The following is a 19742-nucleotide window of genomic DNA, read 5'->3' as shown; positions in this document are numbered from 1 at the left end:
TTTTTACATCGGGGTTGCCCCGTAACAAGTTAATGGAAATAACCCCTACTTTTTAAGTGTGGCCTGACCACTCCCAGCGTGCCAAGGTCGAACTTCGAACTTCGCCGGGACAACTCAGCCAGCGCAGATAAACACGCCCTGTCCCTCCACCTCGCCCAGGTAAGCGCCATAAACGTGGGACGCAAACTCCGATTGGCCACCGACGCCGAGAGCCGGCACAGAGACCCTCTGAGCATGCGCGGAAAAAGTACGCAAGCGCGGCGCGCCCTGCGCATGCCCAGTACGCACCTGTCGCACCTGGGGCGCCCGCGCCGGGTCGCGTAGTGCCGGCTGCTCCGCCACCGTCCGGCATGAAGCGCGGGGGTCTCGCTGCAGCCTGCTCTTCCCTCCGGCGCCATGGTCTGCCTGCGGAGCCTGACCCGCTCTCTGCCGCTCGCGGCGGGGCTGCCCCGGCGCACCCTGAGTGCTCTGGCCTGGAGCCTGACCCCCGTGACGCGTCCTGTGATCGCCCTGGGAAGGAACCCGGCGGCTCTGCGCTGTGGGCCCCGCCGGCTGCCCGTGGCAGGTACCGACCTGCCGCCCCCGGCCTGCTGCGGCCTCGGCCTCCGGGCCCGCCCTTGGGCGCCCAGGGGTCTGTCGGCTTGCTCGGTGCGCGGGCCGAGGTCGCTCTGTGCCCTGCAGGGACCCGCCCGCCTTCACGCCCCGAGCTGCAGGTCTCCCCGCTCAGGTGCCCTTGAAGGTGTTTTTGTTTTTGTTTTGTTTTACTCCAGCTAGGGTTTTCCCCTCTTTATGCTTTACTGTAGTTCTGAAGTCAAGATCTGAAATCTTTTATCGATCTGAAATTTTATATCCATCTGAAACCTTTTTCTGTGTTTTCATTTCTCCTCTCGGTCTTCTCTCTCTTTTGTACGTTTGTGCAGTTCTCAGGTGTGGGGGTGCGAGAACGCACCCAAGAGTGAGACTGGGGGCCTCCCTGTGGCGCAAGGGGCTAAGACGCAGCACTGTGAAGCTACTAGCCTCAGCCAATATAGCATGAATTCGATCCCCCGGCCAGGGAGCTACCCATCTGGTGCAGCAGACTTCTCCTGACTCTCCCGCTGCTCCCCTCAGCAGTGTATTTCAGTAGATCTGTCTGTTCTGCTCCCCACTCTGTCTCTGGTGAATCCTCTCACCCTCCTGCGCCTCTGACCTGTACCCCAGTTCTTGGATAAATAAATAAAATCTTTTTTAAAAAATAACAAATAAGAGTACATTTTCCCCTCTAGGGGAAAATGCTCAAAGCATAATAAAATTGTTTGAAGACCACATAGTATGAAAGTTGTATGTTAGCTGTATGTGAAAACCAATTGTCTAACCATAGAGAATTTACTTCTTTCTTTAGGTGAAATACAGCGGTTTAGAACTTCTGATGTCTCTCAAGCCACTTTAGCCAGTGTAGCCCCAGTGTTTACTGTGGTGAGTATGGCATATTCATAACTTACAGAAATTAGTTTCATACTTATTAAGTTAACTGGGTTGGACTGTGAGCCATGATCGTACTTATTATTTTGTTTTAGAATGAGTCATCATCAACCATGTTGGCTTTATGTTGTGAGCTGAGTGCCAGCACCCTTGCTGAAATTTTGCTAGTGTAACTCATCTTTTTATACTACAACAGAATTTTTAATACTACACAGTTCAGATTTTCCTACTTGAATGCTCACTTGACTTAATTTGGAATACCTTGAAAGCTATAGGCCATGAAGGTGCTAGAATCTGTGCTGTGCAACATAATGTATGCAGGAGCATTTTGAGGGCAGGACAGCACAGTTTCAGAGTGCATTTCAGCACTGTTTCAGAGTGGGTGCTTTGAAGGGTCATCATTTCTGGCACTTTTTTGAGATGGTTCAGGGAAAAAAGTAAATAAAATGATAAGAACGATATGTATCACACACATATTTAGAGAGAGAAATGAGGTCAATACAATGCCCAGAAGTGTTAAGAAAGGGTAACTTGCCAAAAGGCGCGGTTATAATCTTGCAACATTTTTGTAGGTTTTTAATTTTTTTTAAAAGATTCATTAAAAAGTATGCTGTACAATTGAAACTACAGGGGGAAGGAGGAGGTAGAGAGCAAAGTGGGGAGAGAATACAGTTGAATATGGTAGAAGGACTATGAATGCCTTGGTGGTGGGTGTGTATAGTAACACACATCTGAAAGGTGTGATCTTTTAACTCTAAATAATATACAATGTTGTAAACCAGTCACCTCAATAAAAAAGAAAAAATAACCTTTGGAGAATTCAGATCTCAGCTCTGCCTCTACCATTAATTTGGACAAGTTAAAATAATATCCTTGTACCTTTTCCATAAACTCAGGATAATAGTACCCACCTTATAAGATTACAGTAAAGCTGAAATTGACTCATGTACATATTTGTGTGTGTGTGTGTATATATCCCTTAAAATAGTGCCTTATGTATGGTAAGCATTCAGTATATAGTAGCATCATATATTTTGAAGACTTACTAACATATAAACTTTTCTTTATAAACTATGCCAGACAAGATAACCCCACATTTGCATATAAAAGTTAGCAGTGTTATTTGGTATTCTAGAAGAGCTGGCCATTTTAGTTAAACATATAAAATCCGATGCCTGTAGGTAAAATCTTAGTCCACCAGGATACTTAAGAAAATCAACAGATGCTGTTTGAAATAATGACAGTTTAGACCATCAGATATCAACTCACTTTCTGTGTAACAGAGTTGCATTATAAAGTAAACATTTTTTAAAATTAATTTGTATAATCTTATTTTTTAAATCAGAAAAATCCCATTAAAGAAAAAAATGAAATATAAATAAAGTGATTTAAAAATCAGTCTGTATTCTTAAGTTGAAAGCAAAGGAGAGAGTGCAAATTAGTGTGTAACCTCATTATGTTAAGAGAAGGGCTAGAAGAGAAAGATATTCAATAAATGGTTGTTTAGTTTTCTCTGCAATTTGATGTTTCAGGTGATTCATTTTACTTTGTTTTTAGATTTTCTGCCACAGGCAACATTTGTGGAGGAAAGCTAAATTTACACAAAACAAAGCTTCCTTTGACATAAATTTCCCTTTTACACTGATGTTCTGTGGTATCCTTTATATATTCATATTGCTATGTTTTTGCTCATGAGAAGCAAGCAAAACTATATATAGAGATTTTACTATTACTAGTAGCATGCATATATTTCTGTGGCAATAACCCATGATTTGTACCTACAACTGTACCCTAGAGTATATCTTTATGAAAATACATACTTAATAGTACTTAGTGTAGCCCCAGTACATAGTGATTCATTATTATTTGACATGTTCATACTTAACTATGGACAGATATAACAGAAAAATGTTACCTCTACTTTATAGAAAGGCTTCTCCTTTGGAAAGTCCTCTCCAAACTATCAGAAGAGGCCTTTTTATAAATCTTGGTTGCTTCTGCAGCACCCACCAGAGCTGACTTCCCACCAAGGACCTGTAATTCATTTATAGTCTTCCCAATCCAGTGTGGTCCCAGTCCAGTGGGCATTTTTACCATAAGCAGTGTTGCCTAGTAACACAACTGATAAGCCTATATCACGTTTCCAGGAGAACCAAGATAGAAAGCTAATTCAAAGTCAATATTGTCCTAGCATTAAGAAAAGGATTTTTTTACCTCATAACTGAATTTAACGTTGTAAGGTAGTTATGGGCTATAGCTCTATTTCAGTATTTGAGAGAGAATGCCATATGGGATATAGTACCATAAATAGTATGCTAACTTGGGAGGAAATAATATTTTTTTTTGTTCATCTTTCTTTAGACAAAATTTGATGAAGGGGGAAATGTTACTTCTTTTGGTGAGTATCTTTAATTTTCTTCCAAATTACTTCTTACTTAATCATTGAATGAGTTAATCTGATGGAATTCAAGAAATTACAATGTTTTGAGTCAGATTCCGTATATGGGTATGTTGAAGGAGATCTTCAGCACTTAGCAGTCCTAATTGGAACAGGCAGTGCCTGTAATGTACAATTTCTTACAGAATTGATTTTTCTTTTTTTTCTGTTTGGAACCACATTTACTCTGCAAGAATGTTAAAAGGAGTATTTGGAGAGCAGAGGCTGGTTCCTGGCTACAGCACACATGCTCTTCCCTTTCTCTGCTTTGGTCGTTCTTTGACTGCCCTAGTCTTCAGGTTTATCTACTCCTGTACCATGTTTAAGTGGAATCACATAGGGCCTCCCCTGGTGGCGCAGGCGGTTGAGCACCACACTGTGAAGCTGTCCGCAGCCTGCAGCGCCGGTTCAATCCCGGCCGTCCAGCAAGGGTCCCACATGGCGCAGCAGACCTCTCCTGTCGCATCCACTGCTCCCCTCAGCAGTGTATTTCGTCAGTCTGCCTGTTCTGTTCCCCTCTTTGTCTCTGGTGAATCCTCTCATCCTCCCGCACATCTGGCCTGTACCCCGGTTCTTGTATAAAATAAAAAAAAAAAAGAATCACATAATTCTGCTGAGATTGCAGTGGCAGTGGGGGGCAGAAGACAGGAGGACTTAGTCTTTGGTGGCAGTCAGGTGGAACTCTGCCAGTGGTTGCTGCTATAGACAGTTACTGTTTCAAATGAAAACAGACATTACTGTCCAGTCTCAGATTTAGCTCTCCCATGCACTGACAGCCCCATGATCCTGTTCCTGCTGTTGCTGAGATCCTATTAGAATATTTGGATTTTTTTTCTCATTGTCTCCTGCAAAGGATTGTTTTATTTGCAAATCTGTCAGAGGTGTGACTTGACTCCCTAAGTACATATAAAACTAGTATTCTTAAAGTAATAAATTTAGTCTTGAGGTAGGAGAATCTAATGTAAGAGCTGACTTTACATTCTCATTTTGTACTAATCCAAGAATAATAAAAATTGAACTTAACTTTTCACAGATTAAAAATACTGAAGATGGTCCTCCCTGGTGGCGCAAAGGGTTGAGACACAACCTATGAAGCAGCTACTGCAGCACAAGTTCACTCCCCAGCCAGGGAGCAACCCACATGGTGCAGCAGACCTCTCCTGACTTGCCCGCTGCTCCCCTCAGTAGTGTATATCAGTCAATCTACCAGTTCTCTTCCCCACTCTGTCTCTGGTGAATCCTCTCACCACCTCCCCCACACCTCTGGCCTGTACCTCAGTTATTGTATGCAAAAATAAATCTTTAAAAATAATAAAATACTGAAGATAACATAGATATTATAAAGAAGAAACAGAAAATGTATATGTCATCTTTAAAAAAGTATGACCTGTTTTTAGAGCTAGAAATTGATACTGTAAGTCCCAATGCTGTTCAGCAATATTTTTAAAGATTTATTTTTATTTATGCATGCATGCAAAAACTGGGGTATAGTACAAGAGGTGCAGGGGGGCGGGAGGATTCACCAGAGACTGAGTGGGTAGCAAAACAGGCAGATCTCCTGAAATACACTGCTGAGGGGAGCAGTGGGTGAGACAGGAGAGGTCTGCTCTGCCATGTGGGTCAGCTCCCTGGCCAGGGATCTAATTCGTGCTGCAGTAGCTTAATATAGCTTCATAGTGCTGAGTCTTAATCAGGGAGACCTGTGTATAGCAGTATTTTTTATATTCATTCCAAGGGGCTTCTAAGTACAAAAAAACATTTTACAAAGTATAGATAAGAGGAGAAAAGAATAATTAGTTTGATTACTTTTAGCCTGAGTACATTTTTGAGGTAAAACTGAATATTAAAAGGATCCATTTTAGCTTTTTTTCCTGGTAGTAATAGAAAATTATCTTGATGGTGGCAGGAGGGATGCTCTGATAGAAAAATCTGAACATTTTATTGGTTTAGCCCTGTCTTTATCGAGAACATTTCTTTTATAGAGAAGAAGAAGACTGACTTATATCAAGAGTTAGGCCTACAAGCCAGAGATCTGAGGTTTCAGCATTTAATGAGCATCACAACAAGAAACAATAGAGTCATCATAAGAATGGAGGTAAAGGATTCATTTCATCTGTTTCTCTATTACAATCTTATAAAAGTTACTTCTTGACTTCTTGACTAATATGTAAGTTAAGAGTAATTTTGTAAAATCTACAAAGAGCTGATGAGACTCAAAAAAAACAAAGAAAATAATCCAGTTAAAAAATGGGCAGAAGAGCTAAAAAGAAACTTCTCCAAAGAGGAAATGCAAATGGCCAACAGGCATATGAAAAAAATGTTCAACATCGCTTGTAATCAGGGAAATGCAAATCAAAACTGCAATGAGATACCATCTTACACCAGTGAGAATGGCATATATTAAAAAACTAGCAACAACAAATGTTAGCAAGGATGTAGAGAAAAAGAAATTCTCCTGCACTGCTGGTGGCAGTGCAAAATGGTCCAACCACTATGGAAAGCTGTGTGGAGATTTCTTGACCTACTAAAGATAGAGCTTCCATATGATCCAGCAACTCCTCTCCTAGGTATTTACCCAAAGGACACAGAAACATTAATTCAAAAGGGCACGTGCACCCCTGTGTTTATAGCAGCACTGTTTACAATAGCTAAGCTTTGGAAACAACCCAAATGCCCAAAAATAGATGACTGGATCAAGAAGTTGTGGTACATATACACCATGGAATATTACTCAGCATTCAAAAAAGATAAACACATGCCATTTGCAGCAACATGGATGGAGCTGGAAGGGATCATGCTCAGCGAAATAAGCCAGAAAGAAAAAGAGAAGTACCGGATGGTCTCACTCATAGAAGGAATTTAGAAAACCTAAACAAGGGACCAGGAAAAAGACTAATTTCAATAAAGTAAAAATCAAAATCAACAAGCAACTACAGACCAGAGACATACTACAGTGAGGGGCGGGGGGAGGAGAAGAGGGATTATGGTCAGAAAAAGGGGGTGGGAACTGTATGGGGAATATAACCAAAACGAAAATGCATACATTATGGAGAAATGAAAAATGATATAAGAATTACATAAAATAATTCATAAAAAAGGTAATTTGGTAGTCAAAATAGCTATGAAACAGCATTTTATAATAAAACACATTGTGAGAAGAACTCATTTTACACAGATTATTTACATATATGCGCAGCAGCCATAACACTGCACTACTTTATGTTGTGAAAATTCTGACTGTGGTTTTCATTCTATTTAAAATCAGTCTGAGAGCCTCCCCTGGTGGCACAGCGATTGAGCACTGGGCTGCAAAGCTGCCCACAACGTCTGCTGCACCGTTTCTATCCCCGGCGGCCAGCCAGGGTCCCACATGGCGCGACAGACCTCTCTACCGCGCCCGCTGCTCCCCTCAGCAGTGTATTTCATCACTCTGCCTGTTCTGTTCCCCGCTCTGGCTCTGTTGAATTCTCTCACCCTCCCACGCTTCTGACTGTACCCAGTGCTTGTATAAATAAATAAATAAATCTTTTTTAAAAAATAAAGTCAGCCTGAAATGTAAGAGAGAGAATTTGATTTATAACAGACATTTTCAGAAGTAATACAGTTATGTGTAGTTACAGTGTTTTCCAAATAGCAAGAAAATGTCCTTTAAATTTTTCAATCTTAATTTAAACTTTTGATTTTATGGAACACTTTCTAAAATATTTTTATTCCCTTCTATGCAAAGTATACCAAATACCATATGACTTTCTGTAGAGATTCAGAATTTATATAAATATAATTTTGGTAGGCTAAAGTTTAAGGTTTAGAAATAGATGAGTTATACAGGTGTCAGTGGTATTGGTCTTACAGTGGGCATGTGACAGTGGGCAGGTTTTCATCTATTTATCTAGAATTAATAATAAAAAAATATGGAAGCAGTCTTCACGCAAGTGATTTTTTTCAAAAAATATTCATCACTTTTTTGTCAATATTTAGCACCTCCAAGGTCTTTGGTAGAGAAATATGAGAGAGCACATTTAGTGGGATATTAGTTACATAATCTAATGGCTATATAGATGTTTGCTGAATAGGTTTTCAAATTTATAAAAATTGTCAATAAAATGTTTAAAAGCTAAAAAATCATATTCAGTTTTCATACTTTTTGTATTAAAAATACAGGGCCACAGTTTGCTAGCTTCTGTTAATCTTCTAACATGATAGATACCTTTCTCTTTGGAATCTAAATTTCTAATTTCATAGTGTTCTAAATTGAGCGCTAAGGCTGTATTTTGTCTTTATAATTTCAATTTAGCTTACTGTTTTGGTGATATTTTAAAAAGGAAACTTTCCAGTTTGAACCAAACTATTTGTGATTAAACTATATCTTTTCTGCAGGTCTGCCCAATACATGATTTTTAACACTTTGTTTTCTTTATTCCCTGTTTTTCTCAGTTACCTTGAAAGTCTTAAAGGGGTTTTTTTTTGTTTGTTTCCAATTCTGTTAAGAGTTATTCAGGACAAGATTTTAGGCTTCCCTTTCTTTAAAAAATAGTTTAGATTGTATTTTTTTGAAAACCAAATGAATAGTGGTTTTCTTTAGGCTTAATCCAAAATTAATACAATATAAACCCAATTTTATCAATGTTATGCTTTTTTTTTTTTTTTTTTTTTTTTTTTTTTTTTTTTTTTTTTTTGTGGGACCCTCGCCTGTGGCCAGGGAATCGAACTGGCGCTGCAGAGGCTGCAGGCAACCTCTCAATCCAGCGCCCAACCGCTGCGCCACCAGGGGAGAACCTCAATGTTATGTTTTCCTACAGCTTTACAACTTCCATATTTTTTTCTTTTGTTTTTACAGTATTTGAAAGCTGTGATAACTCCCGAGTGTCTTCTCATATTAGATTATCGTAATTTAAATTTAGAACAATGGTTATTCCGAGAACTCCCTTCACAGTTGGCTGGAGAGGGCCAGCTTGTTACATACCCTTTACCTTTTGAGTTTAGAGCTATAGAAGCACTCCTGCAATATCGGGTAAGTGTGTTTTTATTTCATTTCTTGAATTTATTCTGGTTTTAAAGTCTTACTAGTAGGAAGATAAATTGATATTGTTACCTGACCCTTTCCCTAAACATCCCTTCCCCCAAAGTCATAAAACATCTTTAAAGCTCTGTTTGGAGAAATACTTAATTCTTAAACTTTATGACCTAATCTGAGGCTGTAGGATGCAGGATCCTGGCCTTTTTATTTACAGAAAAGGGTGGATCCAGCTGAACACTGGATTTAAGGCTTTAGGGAGGGTGATTCCAAGATAAACTCCCAACTCCTACCCATGGCTCCAATCTTACTAACAAGGCGGTCCCTGATCACTCCCTGGGGCACAAAGCACATCAGTCATGCCTCCCTCGGGTGTTCACACCTTGAGATGTATACCTATTGCCCCAGGGGGATCAAGAGTCCTGCCTGCCCTTGTCTAACTTGAAAGGAGCCCTATTCGCTGCCACATCCACAGTAATCAAATCTGAAGTCTCTAGATAGTGTGTGTGTGTGTTTGTGTGTCTGTCTGTCTGTCTGTCTTCACTGTTATGACATTCAGTGAAGCACTTTTCAAGTTGGTGATCCTTTGTCCAGTTTTAATAACTATTCAGGAGTGATAATTCAGAACACATAATATCCTAAATATGTTATAATGAACATAAGTTTCAAATTGTACTCCATTTTAGTCTCTAGCTAAATTAAATTGTATATGGCAAAACTATTTACATGTGATAAATATTATAGCCTAAATCGTTCATCAGATTATACTAATACTTTGCAGATCATTCTTTGATTTCTTTGCACAAAGCTTTGTTTGAAGCAACTAAATGATGCCTGTTTGAGATCTGTTTTAACATAGGAATCTTATATAATTCTCCTAAAGACTCCCCCCCCCCATTAAATTGATTCATTAGTGTCAGCAGATCCTGTTAGGCCTTGAACAAGAATGGTCACAGCTTTTCTGGCCCCCATAAAGCTTTCATTATCTTTTCTTGACCCTGTTTGACACTTCGGGAACTGAGTGCCTGCAAGAGTTAGTGAGTGCTAAGAGCATGCTACCTTGAGTGGGAGGAAGAGGGTAGGTAAAAAAGACATGAGTTGGTAGGGACTGGGTGATCCCGGGACCCCTCTCTTTTTTCTGCCTTACTCTACTGCTCAGTAAAGGGGGTAGGAGGTGACTACCTACCCTACTTGGGCTAATTAGGCCACAGTACCAGCCAATACCAGCCTTTCCCTAATTGGAGCCCAGTTAGCATGCAAGGAAAAGAAAAGGTCAGTGGTCAGTGAGGAGTTATAGGGTTAGTCAGCTCTCAGGAACTCATGCTGATGTAAACAGACTATGCTGGAATTTGTATCGCTAATTAATTTTACTGTTTAATTTAGTTACTATTATGCTCTTTACCAATTAGTATGGAAGATTTTTAAAGTCCAAATTTTATAGTTTTTCCAAAATTTTGTTCATAAAATTTTGAATTATATTCCATTTATAAAAAAACATAAGTATTACTTACCGAATGTAGAGTTTGTGTTGTTAACTATGGGATGACATATTTTAATCAACGCCCCATTCCTTTTATAGTAAGTGTTTATAGAAGGAAGACATTTATGAGAGTTAATTTCCTGTCAATAAGATGCAAGCCTTATAATAACATTTTGCATGGTTATTTTTAGGAGATACAATAGTCCTTGAATCATCTAGAATGGGCATTCCAACAGTGACCATGTTCTGAAATGAACTTTCCTAACTGCTGTAGATTTCTGTATTGAATCAGAGGATTCATTGACCCTAAATATTCTAAAAAGATTTGTTTTAATTCTTATGAAAGGTCATGTTGTTATCTAGATCAACACCCTTCAGGGGAAACTTAGCATTTTGCAGCCACTGGTCCTTGAGACATTGGAAGCTTTAGTGGATCCCAAACATTCTTCTGTAGACAAAAGCAAACTTCATGTCTTACTGCAGAATGGCAAAAGGTAAATATCTTGAACTTCTCTTTCACTAGTTTTTTGTTTTTTGTTTAAAGATTTATATATTTATGCATACAAGACCTGGGGTGTAGGCCAAAGATGCGGAGAGTTAAGAGGATTCACCAGAGACAGAGTGGGGAGCAGAACAGGCAGCTCTACTGAAATACACTGCTGAGGGGAGCAGTGGGCAAGATAGGCAAGGTCTGCTGTGCCATGTGGGTTAGCTCCCTGGCCAGGGATCGAATTTGTGATTTAGTAGCTGCGGATAGCTTCATAGTGCTGAGATTTAACCCCTTGCACCAACAGGGAGGCCCTCTTCCAGCAGTCTTCACAGTGAAATATTCTACTTAAATACAGATATAAAATTAGTGTGATTATTACCAATGAGATCATTTAAAAATTGCCACCTCATATTGCTGATGGTAATAAGTAATAACTAACAGCGCTTTCACAATAGAAAAGTAGCCTGTGTGGGAAGTTAAGCCTAACAGGACACACAGACTAACATTCACTGAGAAGCTATTTTACATGAAATGTTCTGTCAGGCTTCTCTACCTTTGTGAGTTTATCTCTTCCTGTTGGTAATCCTGCTTAGCAGTTAGTAGTGTCCTCATTTTCAAGATGAGAAAACTTGAAGTTTAAGTAACTTGCCTAAATTTATGCAGCTGGTAAATAGCAGATCTAAATTCAAATCCAGTTTTCTCCCAAGATAATGTTGTTCTTTCTTTCAGTTTAGTATAATGCATTTTAAAATTTAAGAATGATATTTAATTAATTTGTATCATAACTTGAATAAACATGCTTTCAGGAATTGTATACCCCAAGATTCTTTCAAGAGTTAATGTTCCTCAGTCAATAGTTCTTTTGTCCAAAAATGTTGGGGTGTTTTTATCAGTCCTTATATTATCACTGCCATAAATTTCCTAACCAGAAACCTAAAAAAATTCAGTGATATGTTTCTGAAATAAGTAATATATGCTGAGATCAATTCCAATGAGTAATTTATGTTGTTGATCATTTCTGTACAATTACTCTTACAGTCTATCAGAGTTAGAAACAGATATTAAAATTTTCAAAGAGTCGATTTTGGAGATCTTAGATGAAGAAGAGTTGCTGGAAGAGCTCTGTCTAACAAAATGGAGTGACCCGCAAGTCTTGTAAGTATATAATCATGCTTAGGATCAATCTTCTGTTCAGGATGATTTTTCATAAAGAACATGACATTTTTCTGGAATGTGAATACAAACACATTGCATTCCTGCTTGGTTTTCTCTTTCTGTGCTCTATTGCATATATTAATAATTCAGTTTAACAAAGATATATTAAGTGTACAACACTATGCTGGGCTGTGACTTATTAAACACGCCAGTGGCTTTATCGTATTCTTACAACTGACCACCAAAATTGCACATCTGCCAAATAGCTTATCTAGGGAATACGGAATACAGCAAAAGAGGAGGGGAAATTCCTATGGGGAAGGGAAAACATGGGGTAAAGGGAAATGCGTAAGACATTGGTCTAAGTTCTGTAAATTTGGTAGAATTGAAAATTCTCATCTTACGAACTTTTTCATCTCTAATGAATTTAGAAATTACTCATCTTGTGTAAACTCAAGTTGAATGTTTACTTTTAAATATTCACAGTATTTCACTTTTCATTATAGACTAGTCTTAGAAATACAGACAACTTTGTCATGTTTGTTTCCATAGCCTGTACAGATTTTTAAACCATATTAAGAAATTATTTTCTAGTAAGAAAACATTAAGATAAAAAGGGATATTTTACTTTTAGTCTTATAACAAATACAGTAGCAAAAACTTGAACAAACTTGTAAGTAACTCAGTTGCATTGCTTATTAGGCTAATCTTTCTAATATACTTCATGATATAAATATCTTTTATAGAGTGCTTCATTTTCACTGAACTTCTTGTTGGGGCTAGGGATGTTGGTAAAGAGGAGCAAAGTATGTCTTGACATGAGTCAAAAGCAGTCTTCATATATGAAAATGACATACATTTGAAACAAAATGTTCTTTATATTCATGGTTAGTGTTTGGCTTTGTTTTGTCTCAACAGTTTGACGTTTGCACTATTTCATCAGCATTCACACTTGTGGATTTCCTGTAACTGGTAGTATTTATTTGCATGAAAGTCCCTTGGATTAGGGGCACAGATTATAATGACTAGCCAGTATAGTGGTGGGACTTATGCCCTGGATGTACCTCCAGAGTGCTCAGGGTCAGTTCACAGTGCCACGTATAGATTGGCCTCAATCACAGTAGTAGAAAAGGCACAGTCTAGTTTTTTTCATTGACACCTGAATATTATCTACTAATTCAGGAAATTTTTAGTACTGAAGGCAGGGTGGATATATTAGGGTCGTGTTAATTATGCTAACTCTTTCAATTGAAGTGAAAAGAGCAGTGCTGGCATTGACCACGCAGAAGAGATGGAGTTGCTGCTGGAAAACTACTACCGATTAGCTGACGATCTTTCCAATGCAGCTCGGGAGCTTAGGGTGCTGATTGATGATTCACAAAGTATAATATTCATTAACCTGGACAGGTAAGAAAGCATTATATAAAATAATATTTTCTGTATTATACAATAATTATTAAGTAAAACTTTTAAGGAATCATCGTTTTGGGAAGGATTTATACAATCATTATCATCTAGAACTATATGGAAGTCTGTCTTTTTTTTGTTTAAGGTATAATCCATGAGGTCTTTAATAGATTATTCAGTGAATTTACTAAGTATAGTTCATAGGCACTTCTGTTCTCCTCTCCAGCCACCGTAATGTGATGATGAGGTTGAACCTACAGCTGACCATGGGAACCTTCTCTCTTTCACTCTTTGGACTAATGGGAGTGGCTTTTGGAATGAACTTGCAGTCTTCCCTTGAAGAGGTGAGAATATGTTATTTCAGTAATGTAGAAGTTATTTTTTAATATTTTGAAGATCAATAGTAGGTTTTAAAAAAGCAAATCTTATTATGTATACTCCCCTAGTGAAATAAAACAAATGCCCTAAAATCATTTAAAATTCAGGCAGTATCATTATACCCTCCACTGTGAAGCAGTGTTTTATACTGTGAGGCATAAGATCTTTAATGAAGGATTTAAAAATTTTTTAATTCCTATGCATCAGGCATTGATGTCCTGGCAGTTTGCATGCTTTATTTGGCTTAATCATAATTCTGAAAACTGAACTGTTATCCCTACTTCATAGAAGTGAAAACTGAAGCTCAAAAAATTTAAGTAACTTGTCCAAGAGCACAAAACTAGCATTTAACCCAAGCTCAACTTTCCATTTTACTCTATTGCCTTTTCATATTAATATGATTTGGAATTCCTGGAGTTCCATCATAAACTTGTATTTTTTAAAAAATCTTAGTGTAAGATTTCTAGAAGTGTATCTGAGTATTCTTGTGGCATATTCTGGCACTGGGTTCTTTGTCCTAATTGACCTAGCAGGTCTGTTCTCTCTCTCCCTCTCTCTCTCTGGCTGTTTCCTTAGTTCAGCCCATAGCATCTCATAAGGACCACTGCATGATTTTAAAGATAAATTCATACCAATTTCCAAAATGGCTGTTCCAGTTTACATTCCTACTAGCAGTGTATCACGGTTTTTCTTTCTCTACATCCTGTCCAGCACTTCTTGTTGAAGTCTTTTTGACGTATCGTCATTTTTTTTAAAGATTTATTTATGCATACAAGAGCTGGGGTACAGGCCAGAGATGTGGGGGGGTGAGAGGATTCACCAGAGACAGAGTGCGAACAGAACAGGCAGGCAGGGGAGCATCTGCTAAGGGGAGCAGCGGGTGAGACAGGACAGGTCTGCTTCACCATGTGGTTTCTTCCTGGCCTGCCAAGAATCGAACTCATGCTGCAGAGGCTGCGGATTGCTTCACAGTGCTGTGCTTAACCCCCTGTGCCACCAGGAAGGCCTGATATATCATCATATTTTAAGATTTTTCATGTTGTTATACTTAACACTATTTTTTTCTTTTTATAACTGAGTAATACTCCATTGTATGACTATCCATTGAATTCCTTATACATGCACCTCTTGGTCTCTTGGATAGGGGCTTCCCTTTTCCACTAGGAAATCTTCCCTTTGATTCAGAGTCAGGAAAAGTGGCTGGTGTCATACCAGATGTATTCCAAATGACCTTACAGGAGTTGGGAGCTGTCTCACAATCTTATTCCCATCCTTTGCAGTGTTTCCCAAAGGTGTTTCCCATCCTTTGCGGTTCTGGTTTGGATTGAAAGTGCTTCTCTGGATTAGTTCTTTAATCTTTGTCTTTCATGAACTTGACATTCACAAATAGCGGCCAATTATTTGACATTTTCATTATTGGCTTCTGGTTTTGCATTTTGTCAGTGTGTTCTTTACATTGAATTCCATAAGGAGACACATGTCAGTTTGTCCTGCTAGTGATACTAACTTTGATCAATTCATTAAGGTGGTATCTGTCAACTTCCCTATAAAATTACTCTTTTTCTCTTTGGAAGGAGGTATCTTATAGGGAGGTACTTTGAGAGCTGTGTAAAAATCCTGTTTTGTCCAATATTCACCCTCTAGTTTTGGCATCCTCAAATTGATCCGAGTTTAAATATTACTGTGATGGTTTACTCAGTGCAGACTTTCTAATTCTGTCTCCTCCTAACTAATAAACTAACATTTATTAGTTATAAAGTAGAGCATTCCCTCCTCTCCCAGTTATTTATCCATTTACATCAGCATGGCCTCCTGGGATCGTATTTTAGTCAATGAGGTTGTTATCATGTTATCACTGTTTTTTTGATGCTCAAATTATGCCTTTTTGCTTCTGAGTACTTTTGACATCAGTTTTTAGTGTTTTTCTAGCCTCTGGCAGCACATCAAAAGGTTACAGGCATTTTATTTCTAAGTGTTATCGACACACTAAATAGTGGAGGAGATAAAGAGGGGAGAGTTGAAAAGTGGAGACTTCAGGCATCCAGCAAGGCTCACGCAGAGCAGAGGTAGCGTTAGACCACCCCCTCTCAGACATTCATCCTTTCCATTAATTTCCTAGAGGTCTCACACTCTGCTGTGTGTGTATTTTAATGACACATGACATTTGGAGTTTGGTTTGCCTCTCACTTGCTTACCTGTCAAGTTGGCACATTTTGGTATTCCCAGACTTTTGATTTACGGGGTATTGCAGACAAACTTACAGCAAAGAACAATTGTAATCTCTGTATTATATTTTTCCTTAATAAATTAGGAACCTCTTTGGATAACTAGAAATGGGCTTGACATTTAAAAACAGTTAACTCGTGTTAGCATGCGTCTTTCTAAATCTATGCCTGAAATCTGACTTCATGTTAAAAGGATAGATTTCTACCTGATCTGAGATAAATTTCCATCAGTGCTAACTGATCACTTGTGTAAGAGGCTATCTTGAAAGAAAGTAACCTCAATCACTGATAGCAAACTAATGGTATAGCTACAAATGGGCTATAATCTTCCCTGTGGGAGATTAAATATTTTGTGAAAAAATAAAAAATATTCCGTGAATCTGTCATAAATACATGAACTAAAAACATTGCACAGCAGAAATAACTACAATTTTGAAAATGACAGTGAAGAAAAATGCTTTCTTGCTTTCATGATGCTTTTTAGTGTCTTAGTAATTTTTTCCATAGCATCTCTAAACCAAAAGTTTCTTTTATTATTAAGTTACAGCTCTCTAACGGTTTCTTCATGAAGTAGCCAGGTCAGAACATTTTAAAAGTCATAATTTTCATGGTATCCCACAGATGTACTGTGTTAACCTTGAAAATTTAGAATATTTTGGGGCAGTATGCTATTTTGTACCTGAGTTCACAGTTTGGAAACTGTGGTTCTAAGCAAAAAATTTAAGTTGAATGTCCTATCTGATTATAATTGTTCAACTTTGTATACATAAAAGCGAACACAAAGTAAATTTTTTCATTATGGTATTCTTATAAGCGTCATATTGTTATCATTCTAAGAAGCACAAAAAAGATTTTCATATTGGGGAAAAGATGTACAACTACCAGTGCTTGATTCTTATCAAATGTTCAATTGCTTTCAGTTTTGTATTCACCAAAGGGATGTTCTTATGAACCTCAGAGTATGTGCTTTTTCTTTATTACATCTTTTCCCCAATGTGGAAATCTTTTTTGTTCTACTTAGAATGATAACAGTATGTAGCTTATAAGGATACTGTGAATCCCTGCCTTATTTTTCATGATCTTCAGATGAAGACAAACACTTTATCTGGAATTCTTGAACTGGTAAATTTGCAAGGAAACTGTTTTGTACAAATGAGACTTCATACCTGTTGTCACAGTCTAGTCTGCCTGGAGCGGACTCTGGATGCTCTCAAGGCACTTATTCTTAGTTCTTTCTGTAAGAGAGACCTGGGAGGGAAAAGTCTTCTTTTAAACTCTGGGGCAATCATAATTCGGGAAATTTTATCTCTATGGAACATAACCTTTTGTGATTGAAACTTACTGTGTGTTCTCTTAGGACCATCGGGTGTTTTGGCTGATTACAGGAATTATGTTTATGGGAAGTGGCCTAATCTGGAGGCGTTTGCTGTCATTCCTTGGACGCCAGCTTGAAGCTCCTTTGCCTCCTCTGGTATGAAGGGTCTGGTTCACAGCACAGTGACAAGATGACACGAGGCCTCTAAATTCTGACAACTTGGGCTTAATCTGTCACAGGCTATGTGACCTTGACCGAGTTCTATAATTTCTCTAAGTCTCTGTCAGTTTTCTCATCTGTCAATAAAGCCAGTGACCCCTGGTTCAAAGAGTTAATGGGAAAATTAAATAAGGTAACATATATAAAGTACTTACTTAGGATTTATTAGCAGTGACTAGCACAATAAATAAGTTATATTTATTTTGTACAGAACACTGTGACAGGCATTATATTTTATGTTTAGACAGATCTTAGTATTTTTGGTGCAGATTTGTCATAACCAAATTTAAAATGTAGAAAACATGTGTAGTGTTCTCATTAAAATACAAGCGCCCGTTTTTTTTCTTTTCTGCTTGTAGTTCATACTACTGGAATAGTTAAAACATTGATAATTGACATGCAGTCCTTCCCTCATTTAGTATTTACATATCAATTTACTAGGTTTTTGTTTTTTTTTTTAAAGATTTATTTATTTATACAAGCACTGGGTACAGTCAGAAGTGCGGGAGGGTGAGAGGATTCACCAGAGCCAGAGCGGGGAGCAGAACAGGCAGACCGACCAGGTATACTGCCGAGAGGTCTGCGCGCCATGTGGGACCCTCGCCAGTGGCTGGGGATCGAACCGGCACTGCAGAGGCTGCGGGCAGCTTCGCCGCCCAGCGCTCAACCGCTGGGCCACCGGGGGAGGCCCCACTAGTATTTGTTTGTTTAAGAAAGAAAGTAAAATTAGTTTTCTGTTTTCTTTAGATGGCATCTTTACCTAAAAAGGCAGATAGAAGGTTGGAATTGAAACACAGCTTCCGACCGGATGGACTTGGATCAAGCAGGAATGTCCTAACAAACCGTTAGGAAATACCCACTGGCAACTGGTATTTTTCATGGTAGTCATTAGAAACTCCTCTTATTCTTATGACTTTCTTTTATAGATTCAGGGACTTGGAAAAAAATGCTGATATTTAAAATATAATGCCTGATGATAAAAATAATGGCAGTCACCAAACTTCATTGCTGTCTCAGAATTCTGAGGACAGAAAGTGCTTGCTTCAAAAGGCCAAAATTCTATTTCCTGTAAATTTAAAAGGCTGTTTTTATAGACATGAGAATTGTAAAGTGTTAACACAAGTTATATTTTAATTTATACCTAGCAAGAAAAGTTCAATTCAATGCCTAATAAAGCCTGGAAACTTGACACACACACAGTTTTTCGATCACATAGCCCCTTCTTACCACAACGAATTATATTCTTGTGAATTTTCTCACTCCACAGGTCACTACAAAGCTAGTAAAAATGTATTGACCTTAAAATAACTCTGGAAGTTTGTGCTTTAAACCTTGACTTACAGTTGCCTTTTTTTGAGGTGAATAAAAAGGAAATACTTTAACATGAGCTTTTGATAATACTTAACATTTCACAGAGCACTCTTTGGCACTCCTTAAAACTCATCACTGTAAAATAAAGTAGTAATATTATTATACTTAACTGTGACATAGGAAGAATTAGAAGCTCAGAGGGCAAAATGTGATTTAACTAATCAGGTATAGGATAGAATGTTGGTCATTTTTCCTTGTGTTCTTAGTTTATAAACTTTTTTTTGATAAGTCTGTTTTTTATTGGAAAAAGGGAAAATAAATGCAACTACCTCATTAAGTCTCATAAAGGGAAGTCACCGATGTTTGATAAAATTTGCGAAGGTGCTTAGATCAAATCTGATTTGATCTAACTTTCAAACTCAACTAGCTCTGCTTTGGTGATTTCAGGATACTTCTTATAAAGTTCCCTTTAATAAAACAGCCTATGCAAAAAAAAAAAAGTTGATTGGTTTTAAAGTTTAAGTTAAAATAATAAATTGAGCACATAAAGTACTATTTGAAAGTAAGGTGATGGAATAAATGCCAAACTTAATTATGTAATTAATCTTAGCCCCCTTTTAACATGTGAAATGCATAATATGACACCCTTAATAGACTACATTTGCTTTTGGAAATCCTCTTAAAGTGTGCAGAATACATGTCATTTTCGGATGCTAATAACACTTGCTTTATTCTTGATAAATATAAACTGTGTTGAATAAAGTTAAACAATCTCATATTATAAAGCTGTTTATTTTGGTCAGTTGCCCCAAAAGTTGTACACGTCTTTATTATTTAGAATTGCAATATT

General features: G+C 37.9%; 1 protein-coding gene across 1 annotated transcript; it reads left to right on the top strand.

Moving 5' to 3' along the window:
- Positions 1-396: 396 nt before the first annotated feature.
- MRS2 (magnesium transporter MRS2) lies at positions 397-18430 on the top strand (the record flags this gene model as incomplete). Its single annotated transcript, XM_084228268.1, has 11 exons — positions 397-565; positions 1382-1455; positions 3823-3859; positions 5881-5993; positions 8736-8909; positions 10756-10886; positions 11921-12037; positions 13292-13444; positions 13671-13788; positions 17405-17518; positions 18329-18430. 11 exons carry the CDS (start codon positions 397-399, stop codon positions 18428-18430), a joined length of 1302 nt encoding a protein of 433 aa, XP_084084394.1.
- Between the last annotated feature and the right edge of the window lie 1312 nt (positions 18431-19742).

The sequence above is a fragment of the Talpa europaea genome, assembly GCF_964194135.1.
Source record: "Talpa europaea genome assembly, chromosome: 2".
In the NCBI taxonomy this organism is placed as follows: domain Eukaryota; kingdom Metazoa; phylum Chordata; class Mammalia; order Eulipotyphla; family Talpidae; genus Talpa; species Talpa europaea.
This window is presented reverse-complemented; position numbering and strand designations above follow the sequence as displayed.